We start from the raw sequence: 14,489 nt of genomic DNA on the forward strand, positions 1-14,489 counted from the left end.
TTGAACAATAGTTTTTTATTTTCGTTTTCATTTGGGCTAGCGATTTAATAATAACATAACAAAACGAAACAAAAACATCAAAAAAGAAACCAACCCCAATTTTAACACTCCCCACCAATGAATGCGCTTGTTTAACACATTTTTTTTGTTGACTAAACAAGACACGACAAAAAAAAGAAACAAATCCCAAAATCATAAAACGCAAAAAAAAAACAAAATTAATACAATGACCATGCAAACTGTTTCTCGTTCAAACCTTCCTTTTTGCACATGAAACTCATTTCGGCTTCGGAGCATTCTTGATGTTTGCATGATCCATAGCAAAAAAAAACAGAAACAAAACCAAATTCTTTTTATCAGCAAAGGAATTTTTCATTTTTCAACACATTTTAACACATACAAATGCAAATGAATGTACAAAGTGGTGCTATTTTTTACAATTAAACTCACACTCGCAAAGTACATACGCATCAATTCGTTGGCGCGAATCATATTTGGTATGGAGATCATAGGCAGATGATTGGATTTTTTTCTATCGACAACCTGCTTCTGTGAATTCTTTCGTCTTGTTTGTCGTCATTGATTGGAAGTTCACTTATGAAAAATGTAATGAAAAGCAAAGAAAGGCGAAGAAAAAAAGAAATAAAGAAAAATATCCTTTAAAACTCACGTTGAATCTTCGTTACCAATGCAAATGAACATGGTTGAGATTCTTTGCCCACATTTTCAAGCAATTATTCGAATTAAATCAGTTATTATACAGTTGGCAATCATCAATTGGGCCTTCTCCAACACTTATTGTTTCGAAAAAAAATTCTACCAAGTGCTCAAAAAATCAAACATTTTGTTATGCAATAAAGCACGCTTGGTAGAAAAAGGGTTGAGACAATTTCCTTTCTTCTTCAATTTTTTTTTTCTGATTTCAATGATCTCAATCCAATTCGATAATTGCTTCGAGTTCGAAACTGAAGGTTTTTGATTCTAAAGACTTTCGACTCCAATGGCTTTCGATTCGCCTGGTTTTCGATCCCAATCGCTTTGACTTCCTACAAATTTGATTCGCTCCAATGAAAATTCAAATCCATAAAACAAAGAGTTTTTTATATAATAAAACCAAACCGAAGAAGAAGAAGAGAGCAAATAGTACAGAACCGACTATACCAATTATTACATATTACTGAATTAGAAGAGAGAAAGACAGAGATGGACAGAAGCAAAACAATTTTACAATTGCAACACATAATTAAGAAGAATTTTTGTACGAATATTTTTTTATGTCAAAATGATGTTTCACACACATCATCATCAATCAACAACCAGAACAAGAACAACAACAGCAACAATTTGCAAAACACACAATAGCTAAGACAATTCTAATTATATACATACAACACAAGACAGTTACACACCCGATCGATCGCATCATATCATTTTGTGTTTTTTCCTTCAGTCAATTCACATCAACTTTAAACAAACACATTTCCAATAGAGAGAAGAAGCCTTATTGCTTTTTGTTTGTACCATAGATTTCATGCAACAGAATATTATTTAAACAATGTTTTTAAAACCGTATTTTATTGACAAATCATTGCTTTTCACTTAACACTTAAATATAGTGTCGTTGCAAGGGTGCAACATTGGCTATTTCATTCCCTCACAAAGAGGCAAATAAAATGGCTTGTCTTGCCCTCCACTCAACGAACGAACAAAGAGATAGAAATAAATCAATTCCGTCAATATACACATACATACACACAGAGACTCATAGTGCCCGCAATATCTTAAACGATTTTTTCCCCATTTCATTGTTGAATTCTGTAATCGTTCTGTTGTCTGTCCTGCAAGATTCCGTTGTTACAGCCAGATTTTTAATATCGGTACAATTGCATAAATAAGAGAGAACAAGAAATACACACAAATAGAGCATAAAGAAACAGTTTGTTATTTATATGAAATGAAGAATCAAGAAACACGTTGTTATTTTTTGATTAAAAAACACACACAGAGAAACAAAAACCATAGCACCGAATGAGAGATGAAATGGGATTTAAACAAATAAAAATAGAGTTATAGAGAACCAAATTGCTAGCCCAAAAAAACAAATACAGCAGTAATTGAGATAGCCCCAATTTGCCTAAACAACAACAACAACCCCTTTTTTTTAAACAGAGATTTAAATAAAAAAAAAACAATCCGTTTTTTTTCCATAGACAAGAAAAATACTAATTACAATACATAGACATATTAATTACAATTTTAATAGACCAAACTAAATCCTGTTGTTTGTACAATGTTACACAATTTTATTCCGCATAGCAAATGAATGGAAATCATTTATTGGACACAATTTTTTTCTCTTTTCAACTGCGAAAAGAAAAATCGATTGCGCGAATACATATAGCAACCGAATTCGCAGTAAAAAACCACAACAACAACAACAACCGAAAATCAACCAGAAGCGACAATAGATTTCAATGTTTTTTTTTCATTTTTATTACACAGTTACAAGATTACAATAGTATATTACAATAATGAAGATGATGATGATGGAGATGAAGAGGTGATGAAGAACGAAAATCAATCGGAAATGGAATGAAAGAATGGAAAATCACACAAAAATTCAATTTTATATTTGGACTGGAGGCCATGCGAAATTTCTAAGCGCCATACTCAGTACCGTACTGAGAATGCCGCACTGTTCTGATTGCAGCAAAGAAGATAAAAGAAATAAAACGAAGAAAAATATGATTTAGAATGGGAAGAAACAGAAAAATGACAAGAGAATTTACATATTATTGACAAAAATGAAGTGAAAATCGAATTATTATGACATACATGGCCCAAATCGATGGCATGTGAACCATATTAGATGATATAAATTGTAAGGAGATTATTTTTTCCATCGAAATATTTTATGTTCGGAATTATTTGTTTTCCAAATGATCCAGTCTTTTTTAGGTACGAACCTAAACATCAAATTATTTTCAAACTTTTCTCTATTCAAACGAATTGGTATATTTCCTATAGATTTTCGCTGGAATGTCTTTTTAATGACATTGTAATGCCTATTTGCAAGTACATTGGCCAAATTTACCTAGGTGATTCCCTTTTGGAATCCTTTTCCAAACTTCCAAAACAGTTAAACATTTCTTCTTCGAACATTTTTTATGGGTAATCAGATGTTTGGACAAAAACCCTTGTTGACTAGTTAGCCGTCATTTTGGAACATTTTGACTGGATTTTTGTACGTACTGTGATTGGAATCCCAATCGATTTCAATCCACTTTGAACAAATTCAATCCAGTTGACCGGTTTAGTCAGCCAAATGTATTGAACCATGGCTGACTAGTGATTGGAATTTCAAACATAGTACACACAAAATATAGTCAAAATTTCCCAAAATAGTTAGCGAATGCAATCACTAGTCACACATAAATTGAATGAAGAAAATTGATCAAGTGACTAAAATCGAGTCACCGTAGTCGAACGAATTTCATAAGGGATTGAATTAAATTCGATTTTAATTTGAAGTCAATTTTTTCAGGATTCAATTTCGAATCTACATTTTTCCAAAGATTTTTGAATTCATGATTAGTTTCAATTTCGGAATGACCACTTAGTAAGCTAATTTCGTTTTATTTCTCCAACATTTTGCAATCTATTTACCATGTACCAGAAGTTTGGCCAAAAATGATCATCTACCTTGGTAGCTACCAAAATGATTTGGTTTTAAATACAAAATGCATTTTATTTTAATGCAAATTTCATAATTATGATTTATTACCATTAAAAGAATCATTTCATCCGAGCTAAGAGCTCACATTTAAAAGGAAATCTCCTCTTCACATCCCGATTTGATATGAACCAATGAAATGAATTTCGATGTGGATATGATTCCAGAGTGGAGATTGAGTGACAAAAATGACGAAAGAGAGATTATAATTTCGATGAAAAAAATGTTTCCACGTAAACCAAAACAAAACAAAAATCAAACTCTCCAAAAAAATACACACGATTTGACTAAAAATGTTTCATCGCACAGATTTTGCTCGTTATTTGTGTAAATTTAAGCATTTTTTTTTTCAAATAATCAAGAACAATTGTAATAATCCATAAAAGAATATTTGTAAAGAATTTGTAAAAAAAAGAAAGCTCGCATTTCGGCAAGAGATTTAGTAAATTGTTTTTTTTTTTGTTTGTTCTGGGAAAATGTTTCGATTAAGCAACGGAATTAAGGCTAATCAATCGAATTTCGAAATTCGTTTTGAGACGCACACACACGCAAATGGGAGAAGAAGAAAAAATAATGGGGACGGACATCACACTTCGAGGTGTGGAAACACAGGGAAAACGTTGTGTGCAAAAATCGCGTTTATCATTTCAACCAAGAGAAAGAGACACAAAAAAATAGTCTGAAGCAAAATGGAAGGAAAGAATCGACAAAAATGAATGAAAAATGGAAAAAGTCGAAAAATTTCTAATCGTTAGTGTATAAGTGTAAGTCTTAACAAAAAAACAAAAGTAAGAAAAGAAAACTTTGTAATAAACAAAAAATGCTTGGCGAATGAGAGAAAAAATGAAACATGGTAATGAAAATGGATTTTGAGAGATCAAAAAGGGGCGTCGCGTAAAAAGCGTCTGTTTTCGTGAAACATTATTCCCGTCTCCCGTTTCGATTGATCTTGAATAAAAATTAGCGATGTAGAATTTAAATGCCCGATATGAAAAACGGTGAAAATTCAAAAGAAAGGTAGCGAACGAGCGATATAGAAACATCCACAAAAAAAATGAGCATGAAATTGAAAATTCACACACAACAAAAAATGTTCTTGTAAATATTTTAAGGCGAAAATACAACAAAAAAATTACTAACAATAAAATGAAAGAATATTGAGACAACAACAAAAAAAAAACCATACAAACAAATGCGCGTTTTAATATCGATTACGCCATCTAGCGTAAAGTGCAATTAAATTTAGGCATACTGCTTTCGTGAGGTCTTGCGAGTATTTTGTTTCTCTTCTCTTCAGCTGTTGTTGTTGAGAGTATAAATAGGCAGTCATTCAGATCACGCACTTACACCAAATAAAAAGAAACCATCATCAATACATTGAAAACGACGGCAATTGGTTGCACGCATGCCGTTGGTTTTCGCTTCATTTGAATTTTGTGTATGGAATGTTTCGTTCTCGATTCATTGCCATCATTACTGCTGGATAGCAGTGAGAACAAGTTCTTAACAAGCAGCACATTTGTCAAGTACACCAAAGGAATTTGAACTTCTAGTCCAGTGACCTCTCGTCAATTCAAGTGAACATGAATCGTCGTGCCAAAACGACAATTGTTGATCGATTTGGTGGCCGTCCACAAACCCGATGTGGCTACTGCAAACAATGTTCACAACGATATTCACACGGTAAGTAGATGCAGAAAAAAACACGTTGCAATGACAACAATCGGTGCCCTTCAAACAGCACTGCATTTCTAATGCAGCTCAATTCAAGAACAGAACATGCATAGAGCCACACAGAGCAAAAAAAATGTAAACAGTGGTCAAGGCAATTAGTACTGGCAATTTGTGTTTTTTTTTCTATTCGTTTGTTTCGCCCCCCTTCGTTTTGCCATTGCAACTATCATTTTGAGTGGAATGCAATCAAAGTCAATAAATCAAATGAAACAGCTGAACGAATTACTTAGTGTTATGAGTAATATTGGTGCTTTTATTCGGGTGTGTACTTGTGTGTGTGTGTGTGTGTGTGTGTGTGTGTGTGTTCGTGAATGAGTGTGTGGGTTGTGACTCAATGTGTTCACAATCGGTACTAAGATGACGTTTTGTGTGACAGTTGTTTACTCTAGTTTTCATATAGAAGTGGCCAAAACTATTTTTTGCTAATGTTTCTTTGCGTTAACCAACAATCTTACGACTGTACATAGTGAAAATATCAACGCATTGTCTATTGTTTAGATTTTTAATTTAGTCACGAGAAAATATCCGCGTTTTAATCATGAATTTTCACTAATCGAGCAGCACTATTTGGAACTAAAATCTTGAAATATTTCACCGTTTCGTTGAGAGTGTAAAAAATTCAACCAAATAATCGATTTTAATTGTCATCGCAAATATAAACAACGAACACTGATTAGATACAGTGGCAGATCATTTGTTTGCTATTTGATTTTTTCGATTGTAAGAAACTGGAACGATGTCACGTAAAGTGACTATTGTTAATTATTACGGCCCACAAAATGATTCACGTTGCGGTTATTGCTCTAATTCCAGCTCAAGCCAATCACACGGTAAAAATACCAATCGTACCACGTCGCATTTGAAATTCATCGCAAACTAAACACACACAAAATGTGACAACTCATTGTGAATAATTGTGCTTTGCTATTTTTGTTTGTTTACTTTTCGCTTTCGATAGGTATGTGGGCCCATTGTATGACAGCTGCTGATTATCAGGATTTGATTGACCGAGGTATAGTTCTTTCTTCTTATCAATTGTATGCCAACAACCTTTCGCATTCGTACATTAGATTTATGCTCATTTTTGTTGATCATTTTTTCAATAGGGTGGCGACGATCCGGTCAGTATTGCTACAAACCCAATAACGCAATCACTTGTTGCCCCTGCTATACCATCAAGTATGTTTACCTTCAATTTTTTTAAACTTAATTTGCTGTTTTCGAATGCAAAATTGTGTACGGTGTTTTGGAGATTTTGTCGATTTTTTATAGAAGATTCATTTGGAAAAATCCGTAAAATTGAAAAAAAAATACTTGAAAAAACGAGTGTCTTTCGAATTTGAGAAAATCGACTCCAGTTCGGTAGCGCAAAATTGAATGAATTTCGATTTATTCACGAACATATTTAAGATATTTGAAATTGTCCAGTGGACAATGTCTACCATTTTTTGTTAAACAATTTTCTCCATTTTAATTTCAACAATTGTTTTTTGTGTTCATTCATTCGTCCCGTAGATGTGATGCCAAAACATTTCAATTGTCGAAATCGCACAAAAAAAATCTCAAAAAGGTGAACAGCTATCTGCGAACGGGTCAAAAAGGCGGCGGCGGCGGTGCCGACAATCGAAGCATTAAAAGTGATGGCGACAATGATGTTCAAACTGATCACAACACTGATTGTGATATGAAAGTGGATGGGGAAGAACAGAAGCCAACGGAAGCGACCGAATCAAGTGCCTTAGCCGAAAGTAAAATGATAACCTCGAATCAACCCAAAGTATCGATTGATATAGATAATGTGCTAGATATTATTGAGAAGGCCGAAAATGGTCCAAAAGTCGAAGCAACGACCAGCAGCAGTTCAGCCAATACGGATGGTGGATCGGTACAAAAAAGTGATACGGGAACGTGTAGCAATAGAAAATCGAGTAATGAGTCAAATAAGCGTGGTTTGGTGGCCGGACCGGATCCGACCAAACCGCTACAACCGAAGGCGAAATTGCTGCGACAACAACGCAAAGCCGAAAAACAACAGGCCAAAGCAAATACCATGGCGACGGATACAAATGTGGTGACGCCGTCGGTTTCGGAAAAAATGCCGAAAAATATCCAAAAAGATTTGAAATCGTTGATCGATGAAATACCTGCGGATGGTGCACACAAATTGAAGGTATTGCCAATCGTTTTTCTAATCTAAACCAAATCATTTCCCTTTTTAAAAGTCAACTGAGTCCATATTACATTTCATTTTCAGGTAAAATTGGTTCCATCGCATGCCGGTTCCACTGAAGCCGCTCTGAACTTGTATCGGCGCTATCAAATTGGCATTCACAAAGATCCGCCCGAAAAAATTACGCGCAAAAGCTTTGAAAATTTTTTAGTTCGATCACCACTACAGGTTACTATCCAACTATTCAACCATCTAACCGAAGTTTTTTTTTCTCCTTTCATTCTTCATCTCTCTGTCGCGGGGTGGGACGCATTTACTTGCATTTCGAATCAATCCTGTTCGTTGTTGCTTTCCACACTTTTTGCCAAATGCACACCACATTAGCTTATTCTGGTCAATGTCGAGAGCGACGAATACAAACGCACCCAAAGCACTGAATTTGCATTGTATACCAAATATCAGACACAAATTCATCACGATCCACCAAATGATCTAAGCGAATTCCTAGATTTTCTATGCATTTCACCCATTAAGGTGAGCAATATTTTTTTTGTTTTTCTTGCTTATGTTTTGTTTTTGGCTTTTTTCGGTTTTTATTTTTTCCTGATGAATTTTGTGTGTTTCCGCCCAATCCATTTGTGTCAGACGTGGGCAAAAAGGTGGGTTTGGCTTTAACCTCGGATTTTTAAACGTTACAATCATGGTCTGGATCCAGTTCAATCTGAATTTGACAAATGCATTGAGTAAGGATTTCAAGTTCACCCACGTCTGACTTGTGTACTTATTCCCGCGATAAAGAAATGAAAGGATTGACGGTAGACTCGTGTTACATGAATAGAATTAGTGAAATTGTTGTTATATTTTCAAAACAGCATGAGACACCAGACGATGGGCCAACATGTGGATATGGTTCGTTTCACCAACAATATTGGCTCGACGACAAACTGATTGCCGTTGGTGTCATCGATATTCTACCGAAATGCGTGAGCTCCGTTTATTTCTTCTACGATCCAGGTGAGAGAATAAAATTTGCATTAGCTAGTTTCTTTCATTTTTCTCCTGCAATTTCATTTATGCCTCAGAAGAAAAAAAAGTGATGATATCACTGTGGAATATTTTTTTTTTCAATTTATTTCAACATTCAAAAAAAAAATCTCAAAAGTAGACCAATTAAAAATCGATTCTATCCCATATAGAGTATAGTTTTTTAACGCTCGGAACCTACGGAACATTGCGTGAAGTGCAGTTTGTGAGGGAATTGAATGAATCGACAGCTGAGTTAAGCGAATACTATATGGGATTTTACATACACAGTTGTCCGAAGATGCGATACAAGGGAAAATTACATCCGTCGTATTTATTATGCCCGGAGACGTATACGTGGCATCTGATCAATGATGGTAAATTAGTCGCTCCATCAATTTTTTACCGCAATATTTTGTTCAATTGATTTTTTAAAATTTGTTGTTTAGTTTTTCAAAAAGATATATATATATATTTTTTTTTCAATTTTCTATTTGTTTTAAATTTGTTGTTTCCCTTCTTGTCAAATGGTTACTATCGAATCATTTTTCATTTAATTTTTTAAGACGGGGAATTTTTTTTAAACTCGTTTGTTTTTCTTCTTCTGAATGTAGATATACTCAAGTTATTAGATGAATCGAAATACTCGCGCTTTAATTTGGATCCGCAGGCCAGTGATCTCAACGAATTTAATCCGGCCACTGATTTGAATCATTTGCGATTGCTTGTTGATTACAAATACTGTTTAACGTACAGAGACTATAAGGAGGTATTTTTTTTTCATTTTATGGAGATAAGCGAAGTCATTTTCAATGGGTTTCATTTTTTTGTTCAATTGATTTTCATCCAATTATAGTATAAAGGAACTGAGGGAACGGACAGTGACGAAGATGATTTCGATAACTTCAGTGAATATGGCAAGCTGGTGGGCAAGGTGCTATCCCGTCGTTTGTATTTGGTCACATAAAACACTGAATGGATTCAAGCGCATTTAATGCTGCGCTCTCTCCCAGCATTTTTTCATATATTTTTGGTCTGTGCCATTCACCAATTGAATGCACCATTTACTGATACATCAACCGCAATATTTTGTTCAAAAATACCTCTCAATCTATTTATGAAAGAAAAAAAAACATTTTTAAAATCTTGTTATGCTCTTAACTCAATTACAACCATGATGCATACATTGTCCAGAAAACAGGATATTTTTCGATTCATAAACCATGCAAATGGCAAAATATATAAACAAAATAAATCAATAGTACAGAAGTAAAATTAATCCGACTCCAAAATCCATTGAACAGCATTAAAAAATAAAGTATTTTCTTTTCTCTGGAAAAAAATGGGTCTGTGTTTTTCGAAAATCAAATTCAAGTATAATGAAACTGAATATATTGAAGGTTGTTCGATGATAAATTGAATTCGTTATTTGAAAATGCAATTTTATCAAACAATAAGGTACGAACAGTGTCTTAATTTTATTATACAAAGCTAAGAAGAAACCATCTGTGAATATACCGCAAGCAACTGTGTTCAACTGAATTTCTGTAGTGGAAGTCACATCGCCCCGGACGGACAGCATACTCTAATGTAATAGAAAAACATGCAATCTGTGAAGCATGCTATCCGTCCAGGGTGTTTTGACCGCCATCCAATTTCTGCATTTAAATTTCATTGTTGGCCACAATTGTACTTTGAAAATACTGCTGAAGTTATGCTGCTGATGAACAATGTTAAAGTAGATTGGTTGCCTTGTTCGTTTTTTCATAACCGGAGTGTTTACACCCATACTCATACCCGTATACATACACAAATACAATTTTAGTCCATCTTCTCACATCTGTGTGCTTGGCTTGACAGCGCTACCTCGAAGCATTTCGTCGTACTTAATCGGAGTACAATTGACGTTTTCGAAAACCTAACCGTGTCTAATGTTATGTTTTTGTTACACATTGTTAGGAAATTGTGCTGCACAATAGTATTTGATTTTGCTGTAGCTAAAATATCTACTAAATAAGAAGAAAAGAACATATTTCATCGGGGAAAATGAGTCGAATTCCAACATTTGTAAGACAATGGTTTTGCTTGCTGATCTAAATTTGTTGCTAATAATTTATTTGTTGCATTCAAACAGAATATCCATGACAGCCTGTGTGAAAAGACCGGTTTGAGCGCCAAATGGGTGAACGGTTCAGAATTGTCGGTGTACGCATTCAACGAAAAAAGATTGTAAGTAATCAAAAGGTCTTCGTTTCTGTTTCTCTCACCGATCATACAGTCAAAATGTCACAGAAAACTGATTGAAAATGATTTCAATGGCTTTTTATTGCATAAAAGCGAAAAATTGTTAACAAAAATTCCAAATGTCTTTTCAGTAATTCAGCCGATAGACCAAGTGAATATGCGAATAAGTACCCGGTAAATATTCACCATTTGAAAACAAAGTTCATATTTGATGAGCCAATTTTGCGTGGATTTTTGGCCGAAGCAAACAGTATCTTCCAGGACGTTCAATCAAAATCGAATGCTACACAGAAAGATTTCTTGAAAATTTCCCATGCCTATCGAAGCATATTGCGTGGTTGTTTGGAAAAGTTACAAAAAGAAGTGGATATCGATGCTGTATACAAGGACTACACGACCATTTTCTACTCCATTGAATGCATTTGGCATTTGTGTGAAATATTCCTGATCGATCCGTCACCATCAAATCATCCGGTGCCACATTTGATTGAATGGATTCGATTCCATTTCCCGGAGGCCGAACAGAGGGCGACTTCGTTGCTCTTTACAAATCGTGGCGATGAACCAAACAAAGAGTACTTACAAGTGGTGAAATCATTGATTACACAAGGCCATTTGGAAGTAGCTCGAGCCATTTTGCAACTGTACAAACGGACCAATTTCAATGCATGCCTGCAAATGACTGAGGAAATTCTGCGGCTTGTTCCGATTTTCAATGTCGGTGGTGGACTGTCGATTCAAAATTGGCGATCGCAATGGCAATACTGGTTGGCCGACACCGAAGCAAAGATACAAATGGGATGCTTTGAATCCGAGCCAGAGCTCAAAGAGATTGTCGAACTGGTCACCGGTAATGAGGCTGCTTGGAATAAAGTGGCCAGCCAATCGTCCTGTTGGTATGAACATTTCCCGGGCTATTTGTTTTATACACATCCAAACTGCACATACTATGAGCTTAACACACTGGCCGAAAAATGGTTGAACCAATGGTCATTCGAACGACACTGTTCCGTGAACGATGATGACAACAATTTAAAGCATTTGGATCGCATTGTACTGAAAATAATGCAAAACGATTTCCATCAAGTATTACGTGACATTCAAAATGTGTTCGATCAATGGTTTGCCACTCATTTGACCGATTTGCTTTGGCATAGCGGCAAATTGAACATGTTCAATGATGAAACGAACGAGTAAGTATAGCTACAGCTTTTGTGGTAGCCAAATCATGTATGATCTTGGTATTTAATTGTGATTTTTTCTCTAGATTTGGTTTGAGTCTCCGAGAATCGCTTTTATTCGACTTTGGAGCAATGTTAATGTCAAAGGAGTCGTTCTGGGTGTTTGGCATCGATTATTTGGAACAGTGCGGAACGGTCGGTAATGGTGCGATCGAAATGTTCATCTCAAAAATGAATATCAAGAATGAAAAGAATGCACTGAAGCTGTTGAATGTGATTCGAAGCAAAAGACTTATTGAAGCTGGTACATTATACTTTTATTTCTCTATTTCTTTCACATTCTCTCTCTCTCTCTCCCACACATACTTACATTGGATGTGTGAATATTCTCGATACAATTTCCAATCACTTTACAATCTATCCTTTGTCATTTTCCGAATAGAAAAAGAGCTGTGCCGAGTTCAAGCACGGAAAAGTTTCAACAATGGTCGTTACGGCAATGCACTCGACTGGGCTCTGCGTTCGCAAGACAACCTTTACGTCACAGCCATTGCCGATCTCTTTCTGCTTGTAAGTAGAGCACAGAGCACTGCTAATTCATTTAGAAATTGTCCAATCATAATTTTTCACTTTATGCAGCACTATACAAAGACTGGGGAGTTACTATGCGAAGATGCCATACAAAATGTTGGCGCTAAAATGTTTATTTCACCACGATTGGTGTTCCTGGTGAAGTATTGCGACTTTCAAATTTATCATCGAACCAAACAATATGCAGCCGCCACTGAATTGTTGATAAATTTGCTTGATTCGAAGATTGCACCGGCTTACTTCTGGCCATCAATGTTTGCTGATACATTCTCATTGCTTGAGGCGGCCGATCCAAAGAAACACACAAAATCATGCACTATTTGGAAAACAATTTGTTACCGCTGTTGGAGAATTTGAAAAAGACATCGAATAATGAAACAAAGAGCAGCACCATCGCTGAATGGGAACCTCTGCTATCGAGAGCATCCAATCTACAGAAATTGAACGCAACAATGCACAGACTTCATTTGTTGCTAACATTGAATTTATGGTTAAAATCATACGCTTTGCTCGCATTCGCTGTCTAACTGTAGCTCTTTGATCTTTGTGAAAAATAAATTCAAATAATTTTCTTTTTTAAATATATCTTCGTTTTTTGTGTTTATCGTATTCGGTCAATGGCATTTTACAGGGGATAACTAGACATTTTTTGCAAAGGAAACTTGAACTTATAAAGTATGCCAATTATTATGATCCAAAAGGGGTTTTGGATCATACAGTCATTGGATTATCACGACTTAATAGATTTTATTTCCTCACATATCGCCCAAAACTGAAATTAACTTGAATAAAACAGCAAATTGATTTAATGCCATTTCAACTGTGTATTTGTTTCTTTTATTGCTCGGAACTAAAATATTGAATACGATTCTCTCGAAATCAATTTAATTACCCTGTTTGACAATTTCTATGCAATAAAGATACAAATGGAAGAAAATAATTCTATGTTGACGTTTTGATTTGTCTGTCTTTCGTTTGGGTTGGAATGAAAATGTGGCAGTTAGATTGTATGAGTGTTTAGATTGGATTTCCGTTTTTTACGTCGTCGCCCAGAAATCCACATTTTAAATAGACATGTCGAAATTTTCTGAAAATAAATAGAAAAAAGATACCAATTCATTAGAACTGAGGGGGATTTGATCGGATGCGGAAACCATTTTCGAAACAACATTTTGATAATCAAAACAAATGCCTCGATTCAATTAACTTACCCGTTCATACGCAAATATGCATCAAAAGCATCTTGCTTTTCTCGGTACAGGAATTGTGCACGGAATCCATTGTTTGCACCTGGAGCAGTTCCACCGCTGAAACTTCTCCAATCGGCAGGACCGAATCCAATGTCTCTCCCGTCAGCTTCCCAGGTGACCAATGTTATTGTGTCTGGATCGTTTAAATTGTTGACTTTTCGGAAGAACTCATCTTTGCTCATAAGAATATATCTAGTATTTTGATTGGCCATGGTTTTTATTATTATTATTCAAATTTGGATTGAAGTGAGCTATAGCAAATCGAATTTTTTTATTGGTTAGGTTAATCAAACGTTTTTCAATGATCTGTCACTTTTTTTGGAAGAAATCACGCCAGCACGACTCATCTCACGATAGCATGGCATTTCAAATTTGAAGGATAGGTTTCATTCTTAACCAAGTAATGAATTCCATCATGAATCAAAATGAAATTGAGCTCACAAAAATGAGACTATTTTACATCATTTTGGAAATACATTTCAGCGCTAATTTCGATTTAATAATTTGGAATTCTTATTCCTTTATGTGGCGTATTCAAGAAGGCGCCAATTTCAAATCAGTGG

At 35.1% G+C, this 14,489-nt stretch overlaps 3 protein-coding genes across 8 annotated transcripts in view; 2 read left to right on the forward strand and 1 right to left on the reverse strand.

Annotated features, from left to right (window-relative positions):
* The first annotated feature begins 4,960 nt into the window (after window positions 1–4,960).
* LOC129574605 (arginyl-tRNA--protein transferase 1-like) lies at window positions 4,961–9,935 on the forward strand. Of its 4 annotated transcripts, none has more exons than XM_055456832.1 (9): window positions 4,961–5,416; window positions 6,426–6,479; window positions 6,574–6,646; window positions 6,983–7,637; window positions 7,722–7,865; window positions 8,510–8,651; window positions 8,834–9,037; window positions 9,275–9,429; window positions 9,517–9,935. In XM_055456832.1, the coding sequence occupies exons 1-9, from the start codon at window positions 5,317–5,319 to the stop codon at window positions 9,625–9,627; spliced, it is 1,638 nt and encodes a 545-aa protein (XP_055312807.1). In that variant the 5' UTR covers window positions 4,961–5,316; the 3' UTR covers window positions 9,628–9,935. The 4 variants fall into 4 exon arrangements, with proteins under 4 accessions (XP_055312807.1, XP_055312806.1, XP_055312808.1 ...); XM_055456831.1 differs by lacking the exon at window positions 7,722–7,865 and adding an exon at window positions 8,022–8,171 and having other exon boundaries at window positions 5,035–5,416; XM_055456833.1 differs by lacking the exons at window positions 4,961–5,416; window positions 7,722–7,865 and adding exons at window positions 5,661–6,297; window positions 8,022–8,171.
* A 622-nt stretch (window positions 9,936–10,557) lies between these two features.
* Window positions 10,558–13,259, forward strand: LOC129574606 (nuclear pore complex protein Nup75). Of its 2 annotated transcripts, XM_055456836.1 has the most exons (6): window positions 10,558–10,727; window positions 10,795–10,889; window positions 11,036–12,097; window positions 12,172–12,389; window positions 12,528–12,655; window positions 12,725–13,259. In XM_055456836.1, the coding sequence occupies exons 1-6, from the start codon at window positions 10,707–10,709 to the stop codon at window positions 13,031–13,033; spliced, it is 1,833 nt and encodes a 610-aa protein (XP_055312811.1). In that variant the 5' UTR covers window positions 10,558–10,706; the 3' UTR covers window positions 13,034–13,259. The 2 variants fall into 2 exon arrangements, with proteins under 2 accessions (XP_055312811.1, XP_055312810.1); XM_055456835.1 differs by having other exon boundaries at window positions 10,568–10,727; window positions 12,528–13,259.
* A 221-nt stretch (window positions 13,260–13,480) lies between these two features.
* Window positions 13,481–14,489, reverse strand: part of LOC129574607 (uncharacterized) — a 2,805-nt gene continuing 1,796 nt past the window's right edge. Inside the window, exons 2-3 of one of the 2 annotated variants that reach the window (XM_055456838.1) lie at window positions 13,888–14,118; window positions 13,481–13,763 (exon numbers count right to left, since the gene is read on the reverse strand). In XM_055456838.1, coding sequence (XP_055312813.1) covers window positions 13,694–13,763; window positions 13,888–14,118 — 301 coding nt within the window. In that variant the 3' untranslated portion in view covers window positions 13,481–13,693. Of the gene's footprint in view, window positions 13,764–13,887; window positions 14,478–14,489 lie in introns of those variants that run through there. The other variant, XM_055456837.1, reaches the window with a different exon arrangement.

The sequence above is a fragment of the Sitodiplosis mosellana genome, unplaced genomic scaffold (genome assembly GCF_009176505.1).
Source record: "Sitodiplosis mosellana isolate CC-2019 unplaced genomic scaffold, AAFC_SMos_1.0 Smas_scaffold_6165, whole genome shotgun sequence".
In the NCBI taxonomy this organism is placed as follows: Eukaryota; Metazoa; Arthropoda; class Insecta; order Diptera; family Cecidomyiidae; genus Sitodiplosis; species Sitodiplosis mosellana.